The sequence below is a fragment of the Triturus cristatus genome, unplaced genomic scaffold, assembly GCF_964204655.1.
Source record: "Triturus cristatus unplaced genomic scaffold, aTriCri1.1 SCAFFOLD_465, whole genome shotgun sequence".
NCBI lineage: Eukaryota > Metazoa > Chordata > Amphibia > Caudata > Salamandridae > Triturus > Triturus cristatus.
This window is the reverse complement of record NW_028187791.1, coordinates 123476-144766: the sequence shown is the minus strand read 5'-3', so window position 1 is coordinate 144766 and position 21291 is coordinate 123476. Positions and strand designations below refer to the sequence as shown.

Sequence of the window (21291 nt, the reverse complement as noted above, 5' to 3'; positions counted from 1 at the left end):
AACCCTGGGTAGAAGGTGCGACTTGATCCCCTTGAAGCCCAACACCTGCAAATGTCACAAGTATCAGTAAAACTGGTGCCAGTAGGCTGGATGTAGGCCCAAGGCCTTGCAGGCCTTATTCTGATACTGTAAAGGAGCTAAATACACTTTCCTGAGTATGTGAAGTGTTTTATTTTCACACCTCAAGCCTGGGGTGAACCCTGAAATCTCACCCTGCGCGGAGCTCCATGACCCTGGGTAGAAGGTGCGACTTCATCCCCTTGAAGCCTAACACCTACAAATGTCACAAGTATCAGTAAATCTGGTGCCAGGAGGCTGGAAGTAGGCCCAAGGCCTTGCAGGCCTTATTCTGATACAGTAAAGCAGCTAAATACACTTTCCTGAGTATGTGAAGTGTTTTATTTTAACACCTCCAGCCTGGGGTGAAGCCTGAAACCTTACCCTGCACGGAGCTCCATGACCCTGGGTAGAAGGTGCGACTTCATCCCCTTGAAGCCTAACACCTGCAAATGTCACAAGTATCAGTAAAACTGGTGCCAGGAGGCTGGAAGTAGGCCCAAGGCCTTGCAGGCCTTATTCTGATACTGTAAAGGAGCTAAATACACTTTCCTGAGTATGTGAAGTGTTTTATTTTCACACCTCCAGCCAGGGGTGAAGCCTGAAATCTCACCCTGCGCGGAGCTCCATGACCCTGGGTAGAAGGTGCGACTTCATCCCCTTGAAGCCTAACACCTACAAATGTCACAAGTATCAGTAAAACTGGTGCCAGGAGGCTGGAAGTAGGCCCAAGGCCTTGCAGGCCTTATTCCGATACTGTAAAGCAGCTAAATACACTTTCCTGAGTATGTGAAGTGTTTTATTTTCACACCTCCAGCCAGGGGTGAAGCCTGAAATCTCACCCTGCGCGGAGCTCCATGACCCTGGGTAGAAGGTGCGACTTCATCCCCTTGAAGCCTAACACCTCCAAGTGTCACAAGTATCAGTACAACTGGTGCCTGGAGGCTGGAAACACACCCAAGGCCTTGCAGGCCTTATTGTGATACTGTAAAGCAGTTAAATACACTTTCCTGAGTATGTGAAGTGTTTTATTTTCACACCTCCAGCCAGGGGTGAACCCTGAAATCTTACCCTGCGCGAAGCTCCATGACCCTGGGTAGAAGGTGCGACTTCATCCCCTTGAAGCATAACACCTCCAAGTGTCACAAGTATCAGTACAACTGGTGCCTGGAGGCTGGAAACAAACCCAAGGCCTTGCAGGCCTTGTTCTGATACTGTAAATGAGTTAAATACACTTTCCTGAGTAAGTGAAGTGTTTTATTTTCACACTTCCATCCAGGGGTGAACCCTGATATCTCACCCTGCGCGGAGCTCCATAACCCTGGGTAGAAGTTGCGACTTCATCCCCTTGAAGCCTAACACCTGCAAATGTCACCAGTATCAGTAAAACTGGAGTCTGGAGGCTGGAAACACACCCAAGGCATTGCAGGTCCTATTCTGATACTGTAAAGGAGTTAAATACACTTTAATGAGTATGTGAAGTGTTTTGTTTTCACACCACCAGCCAGGGGTGAAGCCTGAAATCTCACCCTGTGCGGAGCTCCATGACCCTGGGTAGAAGGTGCGACTTCATCCCCTTGAAGCATAACACCTCCAAGTGTCACAAGGATCAGTACAACTGGTGCCTGGAGGCTGGAAACAAACCCAAGACCTTGCAGGCCTTGTTCTGATACTGTAAAGCAGCTAAATACACTTTCCTGATTATGTGAAGTGTTTTATCTTCACACCTGCAGCCAGGGGTGAACCCTGAAATCTCACCCTGCGCGGAGCTCCATAGCCCTGGGTAGAAGGAGATACTGTGTCCCCTTAAACCTGTAATTTTCAAAATGTCATAAAAAGAATAAATCAAGCGCCTGGAGGCTAGAAATGGGCCCGAGACACTGAAGTCTTGGATCTGATAATGTAAAGGGCTTTGTGTACCTTTTGAGTGAAGTTTTTTTTCCCACCTCCAGCCGAGGGTTAAATCCTGAAATATTACCCCAATCGAAGCTCCATAGCCCTGTGTAGAAAAAGTGACTTCGTCCCCTTGGACCTAAAATGTTAGTACTTTTTTTTTATTTTTGTATTAAACATTGTTAAAGGGGTGACTGGAGGCTAATAAAATGGACCAGATACTGTGAAGGACATTATTTCATTTTTGGGCGAAAAAAAAATAAAAAAATAAAAATATATGTATTATATTATTATTGCGATTTTTTTTTTTTATTGGGGCCCATCTCCAGCTAAGGGGGAAAACCTGAAATGTTACCCGAAGCGGAGCTCCATTGCCCTGGGTAGAAGTAGTGCCATGGTCCCCTTGAACCAAAATGCCAACAAAAGAATAAATAAATAAATTTAAAAAAAGTACTAAAACAGGTGCTTAGAGGCCCAGAGGGTCCCGAAATCGGTCACGATCGATCACAAAAAAAATGAGGATCCCACACCCCATGGCCCTGCATGGGAACTCTATTTTACTGACTATTAAGCCCCCACGGAGTGGGGGCTTACAGCGCCCGAGCGGGAGACAAAAGTTAGAGTTAGCGCGGCCGATCCGCCGCCCGGCCATCTGGTCGCTCAGCTCCGAGGGCCATCTGGTCGCGCAACTCGGCGACCAGATGGCCGGCCGCACTCCCGGCGCGGCTAACTCTAACCTTTGTCCCTCGTCAGTGTTCTGTAAACCCCCACTACGTGGGGGCTTAATAGTTGAGGGAGAAATGACCGGCCCTGGGCCGGGCCAAACTCGCCTTGGGTCCCCAGTACAGGGCTCTAGGATGGCGGGCCCCTGGGCCGGCCTATACCCGCCTTAGGTCCCCAGTTCAGGGCTCCAGGATGGCGGGCCCCTGGGCCGGGCTATACCCGCCTTAGGTGCCCAGTACAGGGCTTCAGGATAGCGGCCCCATGGGCTGGACTGGGATGAACGCGCCCCTGGACCCCCATGCCGGGGCTCCAGGAAGGCACCCTGGCCCCGGGACAGTGCCTTGCATGGCAGGGTGGCTGCGGAGAGTTCCCCTGATGCACCCCTCACTCGACCCGCTGTGGGCCTAGAAAGCAGCCCTAGCGCATAGACACAGCTCTCCCATGACATCGTGGTCGGCTCTTAAAAGAGCCTTTGGGTTTTGTTTTGTTTTTTCCGTGGGCAAGCCGAGTGTTTACCCGCCGAATCCGTAGAGGGTGCGACCCTGACGCTTCAGGGCGTAGACCACATCCATGGCGGTGACGGTCTTCCTCTTGGCGTGCTCGGTGTAGGTGACGGCGTCCCGGATCACGTTCTCCAGGAAAACCTTCAACACCCCGCGGGTCTCCTCGTAGATGAGGCCGGAGATGCGCTTGACCCCGCCACGGCGCGCCAGGCGGCGAATGGCTGGCTTGGTGATGCCCTGGATGTTGTCCCGGAGCACCTTGCGGTGCCTCTTGGCGCCGCCTTTGCCGAGCCCCTTCCCTCCTTTACCGCGTCCAGACATGGTCTCCTGTCGGTGCTGTGACTGAGCAGAAATGAGGGCCGCGGCCAGCGGCGGCTGCTTATATGGAGGAGCTGTGCCGGACCAGCTAGGGCGCTGCAAGCGGCCCACGTGACTCAAAGGATGGCGAGGGAGCCCGCCCCGGACCGCCCTCTGCAGGGAGCGGGGGCTGGAGCGGCCGTTGCCGTTTGAAAAAGAGCGCGCTCCCAGCCGCCTCTTTGTCGTGGGCTCTGCAGCTGCCGCCGGGGCATAGATCACAGTCAAGCACACACACACGCGCCTCCCTTCCCGGGCCCCCACTCGTCACCGCGGCCCGCCTAACCCTGGCGCTCGGTGCCCGCTCCCACCATGAACAGAAGGCTCTGAAAAGTGTTAATGGAGCAAACAGGTTAACGGCCTCGCCGGCAGCACCCAGCTGTGTGCGGCCGCCCGCCACCCCGTAACACTGTCCACATGTCACGCCCGGTTGTGGCAAGTCTGTAAACTGCCCCTATTAAAATGTACATTTTTTTTTTTTTTTTACAAAAACATTATTATTGTGGGCCTCAAGCTAGGTTTTGGGACGGGGGCAAGATCTACGTGTACGTCCGAGGGCTTGTGCATGCCCTCCTATGTAGCGACGGTGCGGGCGCTGCCGCAACTATGAAGCCGCCAGAGTAACACCTTGGCCACGGATACGCTCTTTGATGGAGTCTGTGGTTGGCCCTGAAAAGAGCCTTTGTGTTTAGGGTGCGTTTCCACGGTGGTCTGCGGGCCTTTACTTGCTTGCTTTGCCCCCTGCCTTGTGGCTCTCGGTTTTCTTGGGCAGCAGCACGGCCTGGATGTTGGGCAGGACTCCTCCCTGGGCGATGGTGACTCGGCCCAGCAGCTTGTTCAGCTCCTCGTCGTTGCGGATGGCCAGCTGGAGGTGTCTGGGGATGATGCGGGTCTTTTTGTTGTCCCGGGCCGCGTTGCCGGCCAGCTCCAGGATCTCAGCGGTCAGGTACTCCAGGACTGCAGCCAGATAGACTGGGGCACCGGCGCCCACCCTCTCGGCGTAGCTTCCCTTGCGGAGCAGCCTGTGCACACGGCCCACGGGGAACTGGAGCCCGGCTCTGGAAGAGCGTGTCTTGGCCTTAGCGCGGGCCTTTCCTCCTTGCTTTCCGCGTCCAGACATGGCGATCGATGCAGGGGCTCACTCACACAACAGAGAGAATAGTACTGCTGTTCTGCGGGACTCCGGCGATATAAAGACTTCGGGCGCTTCTGATTGGTTGACAGCTAGGCTCTGATAGTTCTTCTCATTGGAGGGAGGAGGGCTTCCTTTTCACCAATCAAAGTTCCAGTACCGCATTACAAAGGGAAGTGGGGGCCCTGCCTGAGCCTGCCAATGAGACGGGAGAGCAGAGAAGCAGCTACTTTACACGGCCAGCCTATAAATACAAGTGCCGGGCTCGCCTGCCTTATTTCTCTCGGCTCCACAGGAAGCGGTGCAGATTGTCGACCATGCCTGAACCAGCCAAGTCCGCGCCGGCTCCCAAGAAGGGCTCCAAGAAAGCGCTCTCCAAGCCGCCCAAGAAGGACGGGAAGAAGCGCAAGAGGAGCAGGAAGGAAAGCTATGCTATCTACATTTACAAAGTGATGAAGCAGGTGCACCCGGACACCGGCATCTCCTCCAAGGCCATGGGCATCATGAACTCCTTCGTGAACGACATCTTCGAGCGCATCGCCGGGGAGGCTTCCCGCCTGGCCCACTACAACTCGCGGCGCACCATCACCTCCCGGGAGATCCAGACCGCAGTGCGTCTGCTGCTGCCCGGAGAGCTGGCCAAGCACGCCGTGTCCGAGGGCACCAAGGCCGTCACCAAGTACACCAGCGCCAAGTAAGGGTTCGAGGCGCATCCCCAACTAACACAACGGCTCTTTTAAGGGCCACTCACGTCCTCCCCTAAGAGCTAATGTGCTTCATTTATGACCGGAGAAAGAAGTGTTTTAAACGGTAATGTTGAGCGCACAAGACCCGCTCTCACGGGGCTTGCTGCAGACCGAGGGACGATGGACCAGGCAACCCGTTTTAATAAGCATGTTTATATGAATGAGCCCTCTTTGGGACCAAGTGTCACACAAGCACTGTAATGTAACGATGACGTTAAATAAAGCCCACGCGGAACTCGCACGGCTGCCCCCGGGCTTATTGTTTCCTGCGACCAGTTTTAGTGTGTGCGGGTGTCACGTTGTGTTTGTACTTTAAGACCAGGGGCAACGGCTAACATCCGCCCCAGGGCAAAGGCTCCCGAAATCGGGACACATAAACCCGATGTACAGATGCCCCACAGCGCTGGCTTGTGACCAGCGGATCCCAGCACGACCCTCTACCCAAACAAAGCGCTTTATTAATTGAAGAGGTGGCTGTGCACACCGAGTGCTCGGATTTCCCAGTGCCGGTATAAGTTTCCCAGTGCCGGTATAAGTTACCCAGTACTCGGGGTACTCTCAGCCAGCCCACCCACCCACACCTGTAGAACATGGCAGATAAGAGAAGCTCGTAGGTGACAGGGTGGTGGCCCTTAAAAGAGCCGTTGTGGTGGTTGTTCGGGTCGGTGTCTCCTTAGGCCCTCTCGCCTCGGATACGACGGGCCAGCTGGATGTCCTTGGGCATGATGGTCACCCTCTTGGCGTGGATGGCGCACAGGTTGGTGTCCTCGAAGAGCCCGACCAGGTAGGCCTCGCTGGCCTCTTGCAGGGCCATGACGGCGGAGCTCTGGAAGCGCAGGTCGGTCTTGAAGTCCTGGGCGATCTCCCTCACCAAGCGCTGGAAGGGCAGCTTGCGGATGAGGAGCTCGGTGGACTTCTGGTAGCGGCGGATCTCGCGGAGAGCCACAGTGCCGGGTCGGTAGCGGCGAGGCTTCTTGACTCCACCGGTGGCAGGGGCGCTCTTGCGGGCAGCCTTGGTGGCCAGCTGCTTGCGAGGCGCTTTGCCGCCGGTGGACTTGCGGGCTGTCTGCTTGGTGCGGGCCATGGCGGGAGCGGTCTCTCTCAACGACGAGCGAGGAAGAATGGAGTTCGAGCAGGCAAGAGCCCTATTTATGCACTCGAAGACGGAGGGCTGCTCTGGTTGGCTGAAGCGACCGCCCCAGGTTTGAAAACAGCCCGCGGTGTGCAACGATTGGCTACTCAACCGGAGGCTGTAGCCTGCCTCTCCAATGAGCTGTGGAGAAAAAGACACCCTCCGATTGGACGATGTACGTTGGAGCCGAAGCCCGCGCTTCGGTCAACCTTTGTCTCCGTGTCCATCCACTCATTTGTAGTCACACGAACCACTCGCCCCCGATCAACTGGGCGAGGAGACCAGGATGTTTTAAGTGTACCGCCCTTGGTCACCCTGGAACACGCCGCCGTTGACTGCGCTCGATTTCACGTTCACAATCGTCTGCTTTATGCAGACACCACTTCGAGTCTGCCCGGATACAGTGAAAGCACCAAGGCACACGTTATCTCACATTTATTATAAACTGAGGTCTAATAACTCCCAGACCCCCTTCTTTCTTTGTTATAAAGATTCCAATCCACGCAGCACCAAAAGAGCCGTTCATATGACCAAGATCACACACGGCACTCGCGTGTGTAAAGGTGCGCTAGGGATTTACTGTGCCGTTTATTATTATTGAGAAGTGTGCACGCGGGGTGAAAGGGTGGGGGTGAACAAGCTCTCTTCTAGACCGGGTGGATGGCTCTTAAAAGAGCCGTTGTGTTTGCAGTGTCTCGGTGCAAGCCCTTACTTCTTCTTGGGCGCTGCCTTCTTGGGCTTGGCTGCTTTGGGCTTGGCTGCCTTGGGTTTGACTACCTTGGCAGGGCTTTTCTTGGCCACTTTGGGCTTCGCCGCCTTGGCTTTCGCTGGGCTCTTGGCAGCCTTCTTGGCGGGGGCAGCCTTGGGCTTCTTGGGGCTCTTTGCTGCCGCTGGCTTCTTGACCTTCTTAGGGCTCTTCTTGACCCCCGCGGGAGCCTTTTTGGGCTTCTTGGCAGCAGGGGCAGCTTTCTTGGCCGCTGGTTTCTTGGTCTTGGCGGCCGCCTTCTTGGCCGCCTTCTTGCCCTCCAGCTGCTTCTTGTTCACCTTGAAGGATCCGGAGGCCCCGGTGCCCTTCAGCTGGGCCAGGGCGCCTTTGCTGACCAGGCTCTTGACGGAGGCCTTGACCCGGCTCTTGTTCTTGTCCACATCGTAGCCCTCGGCGATCAGCCCCTTCTTCATGGCCGACAGGGAGACTCCCTTCCTCTCGGCAGAGGCGGTCACCACCTTCAAGATCAGATCGGCCACGCTGGGGCCGGAAGGCTTTTTGGCCTTGGAGGCCCCCGCTGTCTTCTTCTGCTGCTTCTTCTTGGGGGCGACCTCAGCGGGAGGCGCCGCGGCGGCTGGAGCGGTTTCGGCCATTGCAATGCAAGTCTCGGCGCGGGCGCTGTCACAGAACAGAAATGTCCCTCTCGGCCCGAGCCCCGTGAATATATACAGGGAGGAGCCAGCCTCTGATTGGTCGCGAGCAGACAGGGCTCTGCGAGGCACACTCGGCTCTCTGCTCCGAGCTGACTTTTGTGTTTCCTACCTTCCGATTATCCACGTTTTAAAGCACAATCAGTTAAACACGCGCTTCCACACATGTATGACCAGGAGCCCAGCTTCGGCCCTCTCCCGGGCCTGCCCCCGTTTCGGATCCACCCCTCGTCCCTGGCTTGTGATCCGCGGGGAGACGGCGCTCCCCCGACGGTGGACGCCTCCATGCCTGAAATCGCGGGCTCCCGGCCCCTTTTCCCCGGTCCACTCTCGCCTCCTGCGGCCGGGAGCGGCGGCCCGCGGGAGGGAGGGGGCTCCTGCAGGGAGCGGGCCCTGCGGCGTCACAGTGGGGCTGCGGGGGCCGCGGGGAGCGCGTTCTGGAACGGGCCGAAGTAACACAGGGCTCCGCCGGCCGAGCGCGGGGTGGAAACAATGCCAGGGAGCCCCCAGCCCGGCGCCTGCACCCTCGGCTGTGGCACCCACGGCTGGGGGGGGCGCAACCGGAGGCCTTTTACAAGCAGCGGGGCACGGCCCTGGCTCCGGCCTCGCATGCATCACCAGGCGGCCGTGTGCTGGCAGCTTCACATGCAGGCAGAGGGCATTCACTGCCGAGCGCCGAGCCAGAGGAGGCGGGCGCAGACTAAATAAAATAAATACAGTGACACAACGAAGGAAGGCGGCCGAGTTAGGCCTACATGTTTAAAAACACCCCAAGTGAGAGCAGAGGGTGGGAATGCACCTGAAATGGAGACCCCAGTACCGGCATGGAGGCACTCTACTGAGCTGATTTTTAAAGCTGGAGCTAGGTGTACGTCTGAGGTGACATCTGTAGACAGAGTGAGTTACTGTATGTCAGACGCTGAGCCTATGACCGGGGGGAGGCCCACTGCGGAACTGAATAGTACAGTACAGAGTGAGGCATGTGACTACAACTGTTCTACTGAGCCCTATCGCTGGAGTGGGGACCACTCCTGAATCCAATGGTATATCACGAGGGAGACCTGAGACCAGAAATGATATTCTGCGCCCTGTAGCCTAATCGAGGCCTGCTGCTAATTTGGACGGAGGTAGGGGAAGAAAACAGAACACTTCACATAGTCCAGAACGTACATGAACACCAGTCCCAGTATCAGATCTTAGCCTTCAGGATCTCCGGCCCATCCCTAGCTTCCAGGTACCTGTTTTAGTAATATGTGTGACATTTGGAGGTGTACAGCTTCAAGGGGATGAAGTTGCACCTTCTACACAGGGTTGAGGAGCTCCGCGCAGGGTGAGATTTCAGGGTTCATGCCTGGCTGGAGGTGTGAAAACAAAACACTCCACATAGTCACACCTCCATCCAGGGGTGAACCCTGAAATCTCACCCTGCGCGGAGCTCCATGACCCTGGGTAGAAGGTGCGACTTCATCCCCTTGAAGCCTAACACCTACAAATGTCACAAGTATCAGTACAACTGGTGCCAGGAGGCTGGAAGTAGGCCCAAGGCCTTGCAGGCCATATTCTGATACTGTAAAGGAGCTAAATACACTTTCCTGAGAATGTGAGGTGTTTTATTTTCACACCTCCAACCTGGGGTGAACCCTGAAATCTCACCCTGCGCGGAGCTCTATAACCCTGGGTAGAAGGTGAGACTTCATCCCCTTGAAGCTTAACACCTTAAAATGTCACAAAGTATCAGTAAAACTGGTACCTGGAGGCTGGAAACACACCCAAGGCCTTGCAGGCCTTGTTCTGATACTGTGAAGGAGTTAAATACACTTTACTGAGTATGTAAAGTGTTTTGTTTTCACACCAACAGCCAGGGGTGAACCCTGAATTCTCACCCTGCGCGGAGCTCCATAACCTTGGGTAGAAGGTGCAACTTCATCCCCTTGAAGCCTAACACCTGCAAATGTCACAAGTATCAGTAAATTGGTGCTAGGAGGCTGGAAACACACCCAAGGCATTGCAGGTCCTATTCTGATACTGTAAAGGAGTTAAATACACTTTACTGAGTATGTGAAGTGTTTTGTTTTCACACCACCAGCCAGGGGTGAACCCTGAATTCTCACCCTGAGCGGAGCTCCATAACCCTGGGTAGAAGGTGCGACTTCATCCCCTTGAAGCCTAACACCTGCAAACGTCACAAGCATCAGTAAAACTGGTGCCTGGATGCTGGAAACACACCCAGGGCCTTGCAGGCCTTATCCTGATACTGTAAAGGAGTTAAATACACTTTCCTGAGTATGTGAAGTGTTTTGTTTTCACACCTTGAGCCAGGGGTGAACCCTGAAATCTAACCCTGCGCGGAGCTCCATGACCCTGGGTAGAAGGTGCGACTTCTTCCCCTTGAAGCCTAACACCTGCAAATGTCACCAGTATCAGTAAAACTGGTGTCTGGAGGCTGGAAACACACCCAAGGCATTGCAGGCCCTATTCTGATACTGTAAAGGAGTGAAATACACTTTACTGAGTATGTGAAGTGTTTTGTTTTCACACCTTGAGCCAGGGGTGAACCCTGAAATCTAACCCTGCGCGGAGCTCCGTGACCATGGGTAGAAGGTGCGACTTCTTCCCCTTGAAGCCTAACATCTGCAAATGTCACAAGCATCAGTAAAACTGGTGTCTGGAGGCTGGAATTAGGCCCAAGGCCTTGCAGGCCTTGTTCAGTTACTGTGAAGGAGATAAATACTCTTTACTGAGTATGTGAAGTGTTTTGTTTACACACAAACAGCCAGGGGTGAACCCTGAATTCTCACCCTGCGCGGAGCTCCATAACCCTGGGTAGAAGGTGCGACTTCATCCCCTTGAAGCCTAACACCTGCAAATGTCACAAGCATCAGTAAAACTGGTGCCTGGATGCTGGAAACACACCCAAGGCCTTGCAGGCCTTATTCTGATACTGTAAAGGAGTTAAATACACTTTCCTGAGTATGTGAAGTGTTTTATTTTCACACCTCCAGCCAGGGGTGAACCCTGATATCTCACCCTGCGCGGAGCTCCATACCCTTGGGTAGAAGGTGCAACTTTATCCCCTTGAAGCCTAACACCTGCAAATGTCACAAGTATCAGTAAATTGGTGCCAGGAGGCTGGAATTAGGCCCAAGGCCTTGCAGGCCTTGTTCTGATACTGTGAAGGAGTTAAATACACTTTACTGAGTATGTAAAGTGTTTTGTTTTCACACCAACAGCCAGGGGTGAACCCTGAATTCTCACCCTGCGCGGAGCTCCATAACCTTGGGTAGAAGGTGCAACTTCATCCCCTTGAAGCCTAACACCTGCAAATGTCACCAGTATCAGTAAAACTGGTGTCTGGAGGCTGGAAACACACCCAAGGCCTTGCAGGCCTTATTATGATACTGTAAAGCAGTTAAATACACTTTCCTGAGTATGTGAAGTGTTTTATTTTCACACCTCCAGACAGGGGTGAACCCTGATATCTCACCCTGCGCGGAGCTCCATACCCTTGGGTAGAAGGTGCAACTTTATCCCCTTGAAGCCTAACACCTGCAAATGTCACAAGTATCAGTAAATTGGTGCCAGGAGGTTGGAATTAGGCCCAAGGCCTTGCAGGCCTTGTTCTGATACTGTGAAGGAGTTAAATACACTTTACTGAGTATGTAAAGTGTTTTGTTTTCACACCAACAGCCAGGGGTGAACCCTGAATTCTCACCCTGCGCGGAGCTCCATAACCTTGGGTAGAAGGTGCAACTTCATCCCCTTGAAGCCTAACACCTGCAAATGTCACAAGTATCAGTAAATTGGTGCTAGGAGGCTGGAAGTAGGCCCAAGGCCTTGCAGGCCTTGTTCTGATACTGTGAAGGAGTTAAATACACTTTACTGAGTATGTAAAGTGTTTTGTTTTCACACCAACAGCCAGGGGTGAACCCTGAATTCTCACCCTGCGCGGAGCTCCATAACGCTGGGTAGAAGTTGCGACTTCATCCCCTTGAAGCCTAACACCTGCAAATGTCACCAGTATCAGTAAAACTGGTGTCTGGAGGCTGGAAACACACCCAAGGCATTGCAGGTCCTATTCTGATACTGTAAAGGAGTTAAATACACTTTACTGAGAATGTGAAGTGTTTTGTTTTCACACCTTGAGCCAGGGGTGAACCCTGAAATCTAACCCTGCGCGGAGCTCCATGACCCTGGGTAGAAGGTGCGACTTCCTCCCCTTGAAGCCTAACACCTGCAAATGTCACAAGGATCATTAAAACTGGTGTCTGGAGGCTGGAATTAGGCCCAAGGCCTTGCAGGCCTTGTTCAGTTACTGTGAAGGAGATAGATACTCTTTACTGAGTATGTGAAGTGTTTTGTTTACACACAAACAGCCAGGGGTGAACCCTGAATTCTCACCCTGCGCAGAGCTCCATAACCCTGGGTAGAAGGTGCGACTTCATCCCCTTGAAGCCTAACACCTGCAAATGTCACAAGCATCAGTAAAACTGGTGCCTGGATGCTGGAAACACACCCAAGGCCTTGCAGGCCTTATTCTGATACTGTAAAGGAGTTAAATACACTTTCCTGAGTATGTGAAGTGTTTTATTTTCACACCTCCAGCCAGGGGTGAACCCTGATATCTCACCCTGCGCGGAGCTCCATACCCTTGGGTAGAAGGTGCAACTTTATCCCCTTGAAGCCTAACACCTGCAAATGTCACAAGTATCAGTACATTGGTGCCAGGAGGCTGGAATTAGGCCCAAGGCCTTGCAGGCCTTGTTCTGATACTGTGAAGGAGTTAAATACACTTTACTGAGTATGTAAAGTGTTTTGTTTTCACACCAACAGCCAGGGGTGAACCCTGAATTCTCACCCTGCGCGGAGCTCCATAACCTTGGGTAGAAGGTGCAACTTCATCCCCTTGAAGCCTAACACCTGCAAATGTCACAAGTATCAGTAAATTGGTGCTAGGAGGCTGGAAGTAGGCCCAAGGCCTTGCAGGCCTTGTTCTGATACTGTGAAGGAGTTAAATACACTTTACTGAGTATGTAAAGTGTTTTGTTTTCACACCAACAGCCAGGGGTGAACCCTGAATTCTCACCCTGCGCGGAGCTCCATAACCCTGGGTAGAAGGTGCGACTTCATCCCCTTGAAGCCTAACACCTGCAAATGTCACAAGCATCAGTAAAACTGGTTCCTGGATGCTGGAAACACACCCAAGGCCTTGCAGGCCTTATTCTGATACTGTAAAGGAGTTAAATACACTTTGCTGAGTATGTGAAGTGTTTTATTTTCACACCTCCAGCCAGGGTTGAACCCTGATATCTCACCCTGCGCGGAGCTCCATACCCTTGGGTAGAAGGTGCAACTTTATCCCCTTGAAGCCTAACACCTGCAAATGTCACAAGTATCAGTAAATTGGTGCCAGGAGGCTGGAATTAGGCCCAAGGCCTTGCAGGCCTTGTTCTGATACCGTGAAGGAGTTAAATACACTTTACTGAGTATGTAAAGTGTTTTGTTTTCACACCAACAGCCAGGGGTGAACCCTGAATTCTCACCCTGCGCGGAGCTCCATAACCTTGGGTAGAAGGTGCAACTTCATCCCCTTGAAGCCTAACACCTGCAAATGTCACAAGTATCAGTAAATTGGTGCTAGGAGGCTGGAAGTAGGCCCAAGGCCTTGCAGGCCTTGTTCTGATACTGTGAAGGAGTTAAATACACTTTACTGAGTATGTAAAGTGTTTTGTTTTCACACCAACAGCCAGGGGTGAACCCTGAATTCTCACCCTGCGCGGAGCTCCATAACCCTGGGTAGAAGTTGCGACTTCATCCCCTTGAAGCCTAACACCTGCAAATGTCACAAGCATCAGTAAAACTGGAGTCTGGAGGCTGGAAACACACCCAAGGCATTGCAGGTCCTATTCTGATACTGTAAAGGAGTTAAATACACTTTACTGAGTATGTGAAGTGTTTTGTTTTCACACCACCAGCCAGGGGTGAACCCTGAATTCTCACCCTGAGCGGAGCTCCATAACCCTGGGTAGAAGGTGCGACTTCATCCCCTTGAAGCCTAACACCTGCAAACGTCACAAGCATCAGTAAAACTGGTGCCTGGGTGCTGGAAACACACCCAAGGCCTTGCAGGCCTTATCCTGATACTGTAAAGGAGTTAAATACACTTTCCTGAGTATGTGAAGTGTTTTGTTTTCACACCTTGAGCCAGGGGTGAACCCTGAAATCTAACCCTGCGCGGAGCTCCATGACCCTGGGTAGAAGGTGCGACTTCTTCCCCTTGAAGCCTAACACCTGCAAATGTCACCAGTATCAGTAAAACTGGTGTCTGGAGGCTGGAAACACACCCAAGGCATTGCAGGCCCTATTCTGATACTGTAAAGGAGTGAAATACACTTTACTGAGTATGTGAAGTGATTTGTTTTCACACCTTGAGCCAGGGGTGAACCCTGAAATCTAACCCTGCGCGGAGCTCCATGACCCTGGGTAGAAGGTGCGACTTCCTCCCCTTGAAGCCTAACACCTGCAAAGGTCACAAGCATCAGTAAAACTGGTGCCTGGATGCTGGAAACACACCCAAGGCCTTGCAGGCCTTATTCTGATACTGTAAAGGAGTTAAATACACTTTCCTGAGTATGTGAAGTGTTTTATTTTCACACCTCCAGCCAGGGGTGAACCCTGACTTCTCACCCTGCGCGGAGCTCCATAACCCTGGGTAGAAGGTGCGACTTCATCCCCATGAAGCCTAACACCGGCAAATGTCACAATTATCAGTAAAACTGGTGCCTGGAGGCTGGAAACACACCCAAGGCCTTGCAGGCATTATTCTGATACGTTAAAGGAGTTAAATACACTTTCCTGAGTATGCGAAGTGCTTTATTTTCACACCTCCAGCCAGGGGTGAACCCTGATATCTCACCCTGCGCGGAGCTCCATAAGCCCGGGTAGAAGGTGCGACTTTGTCCCCTTGAAGCCTAACGCCTGCAAATGTCACAAGTATCAGTAAATTAGTGCCAGGAGGCTGGAATCAGGCCAAAGGCCTTGCAGGCCTTGTTCTGTTACTGTGAAGGACTTAAATACTCTTTACTGAGTCTGTGAAGTGTTTTGATTTCACATCTCCAGCCAGGGTTGAAACCCGAAATCATACCCTGCGCGAAGGTCCATAACCCTGGGTAGAAGGTGCAACTTCATCCCCTTTAAGCCTAACACCTACAAATGTCACAAGTATCAGTAAAACTGGTGCCAGGAGGCTGGAAGTAGTACCAAGGCCTTGCAGGCCTTATTCTGATACTGTAAATCAGCTAAATACACTTTCCTGAGTATGTGAAGTGTTTTATTTTCACACCTCCAGCCAGGGGTGAAGCCTGAAATCTCACCCTGCGCGGAGCTCCATGACCCTGGGTAGAAGGTGCGACTTCATCCCCTTGAAGCATAACACCTCCAAGTGTCACAAGTATCAGTACAACTGGTGCCTGGAGGCTGGAAACAAACCCAAGGCCTTGCAGGCCTTGTTCTGATACTGTAAAGGAGTTAAATACACTTTCCTGAGTAAGTGAAGTGTTTTATTTTCACACTTCCATCCAGGGGTGAACCCTGAAATCTCACCCTGCGCGGAGCTCCATAACCCTGGGTAGAAGGTGCGACTTCATCCCCTTGAAGCCTAACACCTGCAAATGTCACAAGTATCAGTAAAACTGGTGCCTGGAGGCTGGAAACACACCCAAGGCCTTGCAGGCCTTATTATGATACTGTAAAGCAGTTAAATACACTTTCCTGAGTATGTGAAGTGTTTTATTTTCACACCTCCAGCCAGGGGTGAACCCTGAAATCTTACCCTGCGCGAAGCTCCATGACCCTGGGTAGAAGGTGCGACTTCATCCCCTTGAAGCATAACACCTCCAAGTGTCACAAGTATCAGTACAACTGGTGCCTCGAGGCTGGAAACAAACCCAAGGCCTTGCAGGCCTTGTTCTGATACTGTAAATGAGTTAAATACACTTTCCTGAGTAAGTGAAGTGTTTTATTTTCACACTTCCATCCAGGGGTGAACCCTGATATCTCACCCTGCGCGGAGCTCCATAACCCTGGGTAGAAGTTGCGACTTCATCCCCTTGAAGCCTAACACCTGCAAATGTCACCAGTATCAGTAAAACTGGAGTCTGGAGGCTGGAAACACACCCAAGGCATTGCAGGTCCTATTCTGATACTGTAAAGGAGTTAAATACACTTTAATGAGTATGTGAAGTGTTTTGTTTTCACACCACCAGCCAGGGGGGAACCCTGAATTCTCACCCTGAGCGGAGCTCCATAACCCTGGGTAGAAGGTGCGACTTCATCCCCTTGAAGCCTAACACCTGCAAACGTCACAAGCATCAGTAAAACTGGTGCCTGGGTGCTGGAAACACACCCAAGGCCTTGCAGGCCTTATCCTGATACTGTAAAGGAGTTAAATACACTTTCCTGAGTAAGTGAAGTGTTTTATTTTCACACTTCCATCCAGGGGTGAACCCTGAAATCTCACCCTGCGCGGAGCTCCATAACCCTGGGTAGAAGTTGCGACTTCATCCCCTTGAAGCCTAACACCTGCAAATGTCACAAGCATCAGTAAAACTGGAGTCTGGAGGCTGGAAATACACCTAAGGCATTGCAGGTCCTATTCTGATACTGTAAAGGAGTTAAATACACTTTACTGAGTATGTGAAGTGTTTTGTTTTCACACCACCAGCCAGGGGTGAACCCTGAATTCTCACCCTGAGCGGAGCTCCATAACCCTGGGTAGAAGGTGCGACTTCATCCCCTTGAAGCCTAACACCTGCAAACGTCACAAGCATCAGTAAAACTGGTGCCTGGGTGCTGGAAACACACCCAAGGCCTTGCAGGCCTTATCCTGATACTGTAAAGGAGTTAAATACACTTTCCTGAGTATGTGAAGTGTTTTGTTTTCACACCTTGAGCCAGGGGTGAACCCTGAAATCTAACCCTGCGCGGAGCTCCATGACCCTGGGTAGAAGGTGCGACTTCTTCCCCTTGAAGCCTAACACCTGCAAATGTCACCAGTATCAGTAAAACTGGTGTCTGGAGGCTGGAAACACACCCAAGGCATTGCATGCCCTATTCTGATACTGTAAAGGAGTGAAATACACTTTACTGAGTATGTGAAGTGATTTGTTTTCACACCTTGAGCCAGGGGTGAACCCTGAAATCTAACCCTGCGCGGAGCTCCATGACCCTGGGTAGAAGGTGCGACTTCCTCCCCTTGAAGCCTAACACCTGCAAAGGTCACAAGCATCAGTAAAACTGGTGCCTGGATGCTGGAAACACACCCAAGGCCTTGCAGGCCTTATTCTGATACTGTAAAGGAGTTAAATACACTTTCCTGAGTATGTGAAGTGTTTTATTTTCACACCTCCAGCCAGGGGTGAACCCTGACTTCTCACCCTGCGCGGAGCTCCATAACCCTGGGTAGAAGGTGCAACTTCATCCCCATGAAGCCTAACACCGGCAAATGTCACAATTATCAGTAAAACTGGTGCCTGGAGGCTGGAAACACACCCAAGGCCTTGCAGGCATTATTCTGATACGTTAAAGGAGTTAAATACACTTTCCTGAGTATGCGAAGTGCTTTATTTTCACACCTCCAGCCAGGGGTGAACCCTGATATCTCACCCTGCGCGGAGCTCCATAAGCCCGGGTAGAAGGTGCGACTTTGTCCCCTTGAAGCCTAACGCCTGCAAATGTCACAAGTATCAGTAAATTAGTGCCAGGAGGCTGGAATCAGGCCAAAGGCCTTGCAGGCCTTGTTCTGTTACTGTGAAGGACTTAAATACTCTTTACTGAGTCTGTGAAGTGTTTTGATTTCACATCTCCAGCCAGGGTTGAAACCCGAAATCATACCCTGCGCGAAGGTCCATAACCCTGGGTAGAAGGTGCAACTTCATCCCCTTTAAGCCTAACACCTACAAATGTCACAAGTATCAGTAAAACTGGTGCCAGGAGGCTGGAAGTAGGCCCAAGGCCTTGCAGGCCTTATTCTGATACTGTAAAGCAGCTAAATACACTTTCCTGAGTATGTGAAGTGTTTTATTTTCACACCTCCAGCCAGGGGTGAAGCCTGAAATCTCACCCTGCGCGGAGCTCCATGACCCTGGGTAGAAGGTGCGACTTCATCCCCTTGAAGCATAACACCTCCAAGTGTCACAAGTATCAGTACAACTGGTGCCTGGAGGCTGGAAACAAACCCAAGGCCTTGCAGGCCTTGTTCTGATACTGTAAAGGAGTTAAATACACTTTCCTGAGTAAGTGAAGTGTTTTATTTTCACACTTCCATCCAGGGGTGAACCCTGAAATCTCACCCTGCGCGGAGCTCCATAACCCTGGGTAGAAGGTGCGACTTCATCCCCTTGAAGCCTAACACCTGCAAATGTCACAAGTATCAGTAAATCTGGTGCCAGGAGGCTGGAAGTAGGCCCAAGGCCTTGCAGGCCTTATTCTGATACTGTAAAGCAGCTAAATGCACTTTCCTGAGTATGTGAAGTGTTTTATTTTCACACTTCCATCCAGGGGTGAACCCTGAAATCTCACCCTGCGCGGAGCTCCATAACCCTGGGTAGAAGGTGCGACTTCATCCCCTTGAAGCCTAACACCTACAAATGTCACAAGTATCAGTAAAACTGGTGCCAGGAGGCTGGAAGTAGGCCCAAGGCCTTGCAGGCCTTATTCTGATATTGTAAAGCAGCTAAATACACTTTCCTGAGTATGTGAAGTGTATATTTTTCACACCTCAAGCCTGGGGTGAACCCTGAAATCTCACCCTGCGCGGAGCTCCATGACCCTGGGTAGAAGGTGCGACTTCATCCCCTTGAAGCCTAACACCTACAAATGTCACAAGTATCAGTAAAACTGGTGCCAGGAGGCTGGAAGTAGGCCCAAGGCCTTGCAGGCCTTATTCTGATACTGTAAAGCAGCTAAATACGCTTTCCTGAGTATGTGAAGTGTTTTATTTTCACACCTCCAGCCAGGGGTGAAGCCTGAAATCTCACCCTGCGCGGAGCTCCATGACCCTGGGTAGAAGGTGTGACTTCATCCCCTTGAAGCCTAACACCTACAAATGTCACAAGTATCAGTACAACTGGTGCCAGGAGGCTGGAAGTAGGCCCAAGGCCTTGCAGGCCATATTCTGATACTGTAAAGGAGCTAAATACACTTTCCTGAGAATGTGAGGTGTTTTATTTTCACACCTCCAACCTGGAGTGAACCCTGAAATCTCACCCTGCGCGGAGCTCTATAACCCTGGGTAGAAGGTGAGACTTCATCCCCTTGAAGCTTAACACCTTAAAATGTCACAAAGTATCAGTAAAACTGGTACCTGGAGGCTGGAAACACACCCAAGGCCTTGCAGGCCTTGTTCTGATACTGTGAAGGAGTTAAATACACTTTACTGAGTATGTAAAGTGTTTTGTTTTCACACCACCAGCCAGGGGTGAACCCTGAATTCTCACCCTGAGCGGAGCTCCATAACCTTGGGTAGAAGGTGCAACTTCATCCCCTTGAAGCCTAACACCTGCAAATGTCACAAGTATCAGTAAATTGGTGCTAGGAGGCTGGAAGTAGGCCCAAGGCCTTGCAGGCCTTGTTCTGATACTGTGAAGGAGTTAAATACACTTTACTGAGTATGTAAAGTGTTTTGTTTTCACACCAACAGCCAGGGGTGAACCCTGAATTCTCACCCTGCGCGGAGCTCCATAACCCTGGGTAGAAGTTGCGACTTCATCCCCTTGAAGCCTAACACCTGCAAATGTCACCAGTATCAGTAAAACTGGTGCCAGGAGGCTGAAAGTAGGCCCAAGGCCTTGTAGGCCTTGTTCTGATACTGTAAAGCAGCTAAATACACTTTCCTGAGTATGTGAAGTGTTTTGTTTTCACACCTTGAGCCAGGGGTGAACCCTGAAACATAACCCTGCGCGGAGCTCCATGACCCTGGGTAGAAGGTGCGACTTCATCCCCTTGAAGCCTAACACCTGCAAATGTCACAAGCATCAGTAAAACTGGTGCCTGGATGCTGGAAACACACCCAAGGCCTTGCAGGCCTTATTCTGATACTGTAAAGGAGTTAAATACACTTTCCTGAGTATGTGAAGTGTTTTATTTTCACACCTCCAGCCAGGGGTGAACCCTGATATCTCACCCTGCGCGGAGCTCCATACCCTTGGGTAGAAGGTGCAACTTTATCCCCTTGAAGCCTAACACCTGCAAATGTCACAAGTATCAGTAAATTGGTGCCAGGAGGCTGGAATTAGGCCCAAGGCCTGGCAGGCCTTGTTCTGATACTGTGAAGGAGTTAAATACACTTTACTGAGTATGTAAAGTGTTTTGTTTTCACACCAACAGCCAGGGGTGAACCCTGAATTCTCACCCTGCGCGGAGCTCCATAACCTTGGGTAGAAGGTGCAACTTCATCCCCTTGAAGCCTAACACCTGCAAATGTCACAAGTATCAGTAAATTGGTGCTAGGAGGCTGGAACTAGGCCCAAGGCCTTGTTATGATACTGTGAAGGAGTTAAATACACTTTACTGAGTATGTAAAGTGTTTTGTTTTCACACCAACAGCCAGGGGTGAACCCTGAATTCTCACCCTGCGCGGAGCTCCATAACGCTGGGTAGAAGTTGCGACTTCATCCCCTTGAAGCCTAACACCTGCAAATGTCACCAGTATCAGTAAAACTGGTGTCTGGAGGCTGGAAACACACCCAAGGCATTGCAGGTCCTATTCTGATACTGTAAAGGAGTTAAATACACTTTACTGAGAATGTGAAGTGTTTTGTTTTCACACTTCCATCCAGGGGTGAACCCTGAAATCTCACCCTGCGCGGAGCTCCATAACCCTGGGTAGAAGGTGCGACTTCATCCCCTTGAAGCATAACACCTCCAAGTGTCACAAGTATCAGTACAACTGGTGCCTGGAGGCTGGAAACAAACCCAAGGCCTTGCAGGCCTTGTTCTGATACTGTAAAGGAGTTAAATACACTTTCCTGAGTAAGTGAAGTGTTTTATTTTCACACTTCCATCCAGGGGTGAACCCTGAAATCTCACCCTGCGCGGAGCTCCATAACCCTGGGTAGAAGGTGCGACTTCATCCCCTTGAAGCCTAACACCTGCAAATGTCACAAGTATCAGTAAAACTGATGCCTGGAGGCTGGAAACACACCCAAGGCCTTGCAGGCCTTATTGTGATACTGTAAAGCAGTTAAATACACTTTCCTGAGTATGTGAAGTGTTTTATTTTCACACCTCCAGCCAGGGGTGAACCCTGAAATCTTACCCTGCGCGAAGCTCCATGACCCT

The 21291-nt window shown here is 51.6% G+C and overlaps 3 protein-coding genes across 3 annotated transcripts; all 3 read right to left on the bottom strand.

Moving 5' to 3' along the window:
• Nucleotides 1-3126: 3126 nt before the first annotated feature.
• Nucleotides 3127-4022, bottom strand: LOC146770506 (histone H4). The gene has a single exon (XM_085640398.1). It carries the CDS (start codon nt 3495-3497, stop codon nt 3186-3188), a length of 312 nt encoding a protein of 103 aa, XP_085496524.1. The 5' UTR covers nt 3498-4022; the 3' UTR covers nt 3127-3185.
• A 2059-nt stretch (nt 4023-6081) lies between these two features.
• Nucleotides 6082-7074, bottom strand: LOC146770505 (histone H3-like). Its single transcript, XM_085640397.1, has one exon. The coding sequence runs from the start codon at nt 6490-6492 to the stop codon at nt 6082-6084; it is 411 nt and encodes a 136-aa protein (XP_085496523.1). The 5' UTR covers nt 6493-7074.
• A 127-nt stretch (nt 7075-7201) lies between these two features.
• Nucleotides 7202-8142, bottom strand: LOC146770504 (histone H1.3-like). Its single transcript, XM_085640395.1, has one exon. The coding sequence runs from the start codon at nt 7897-7899 to the stop codon at nt 7249-7251; it is 651 nt and encodes a 216-aa protein (XP_085496521.1). The 5' UTR covers nt 7900-8142; the 3' UTR covers nt 7202-7248.
• Nucleotides 8143-21291: the final 13149 nt, after the last annotated feature.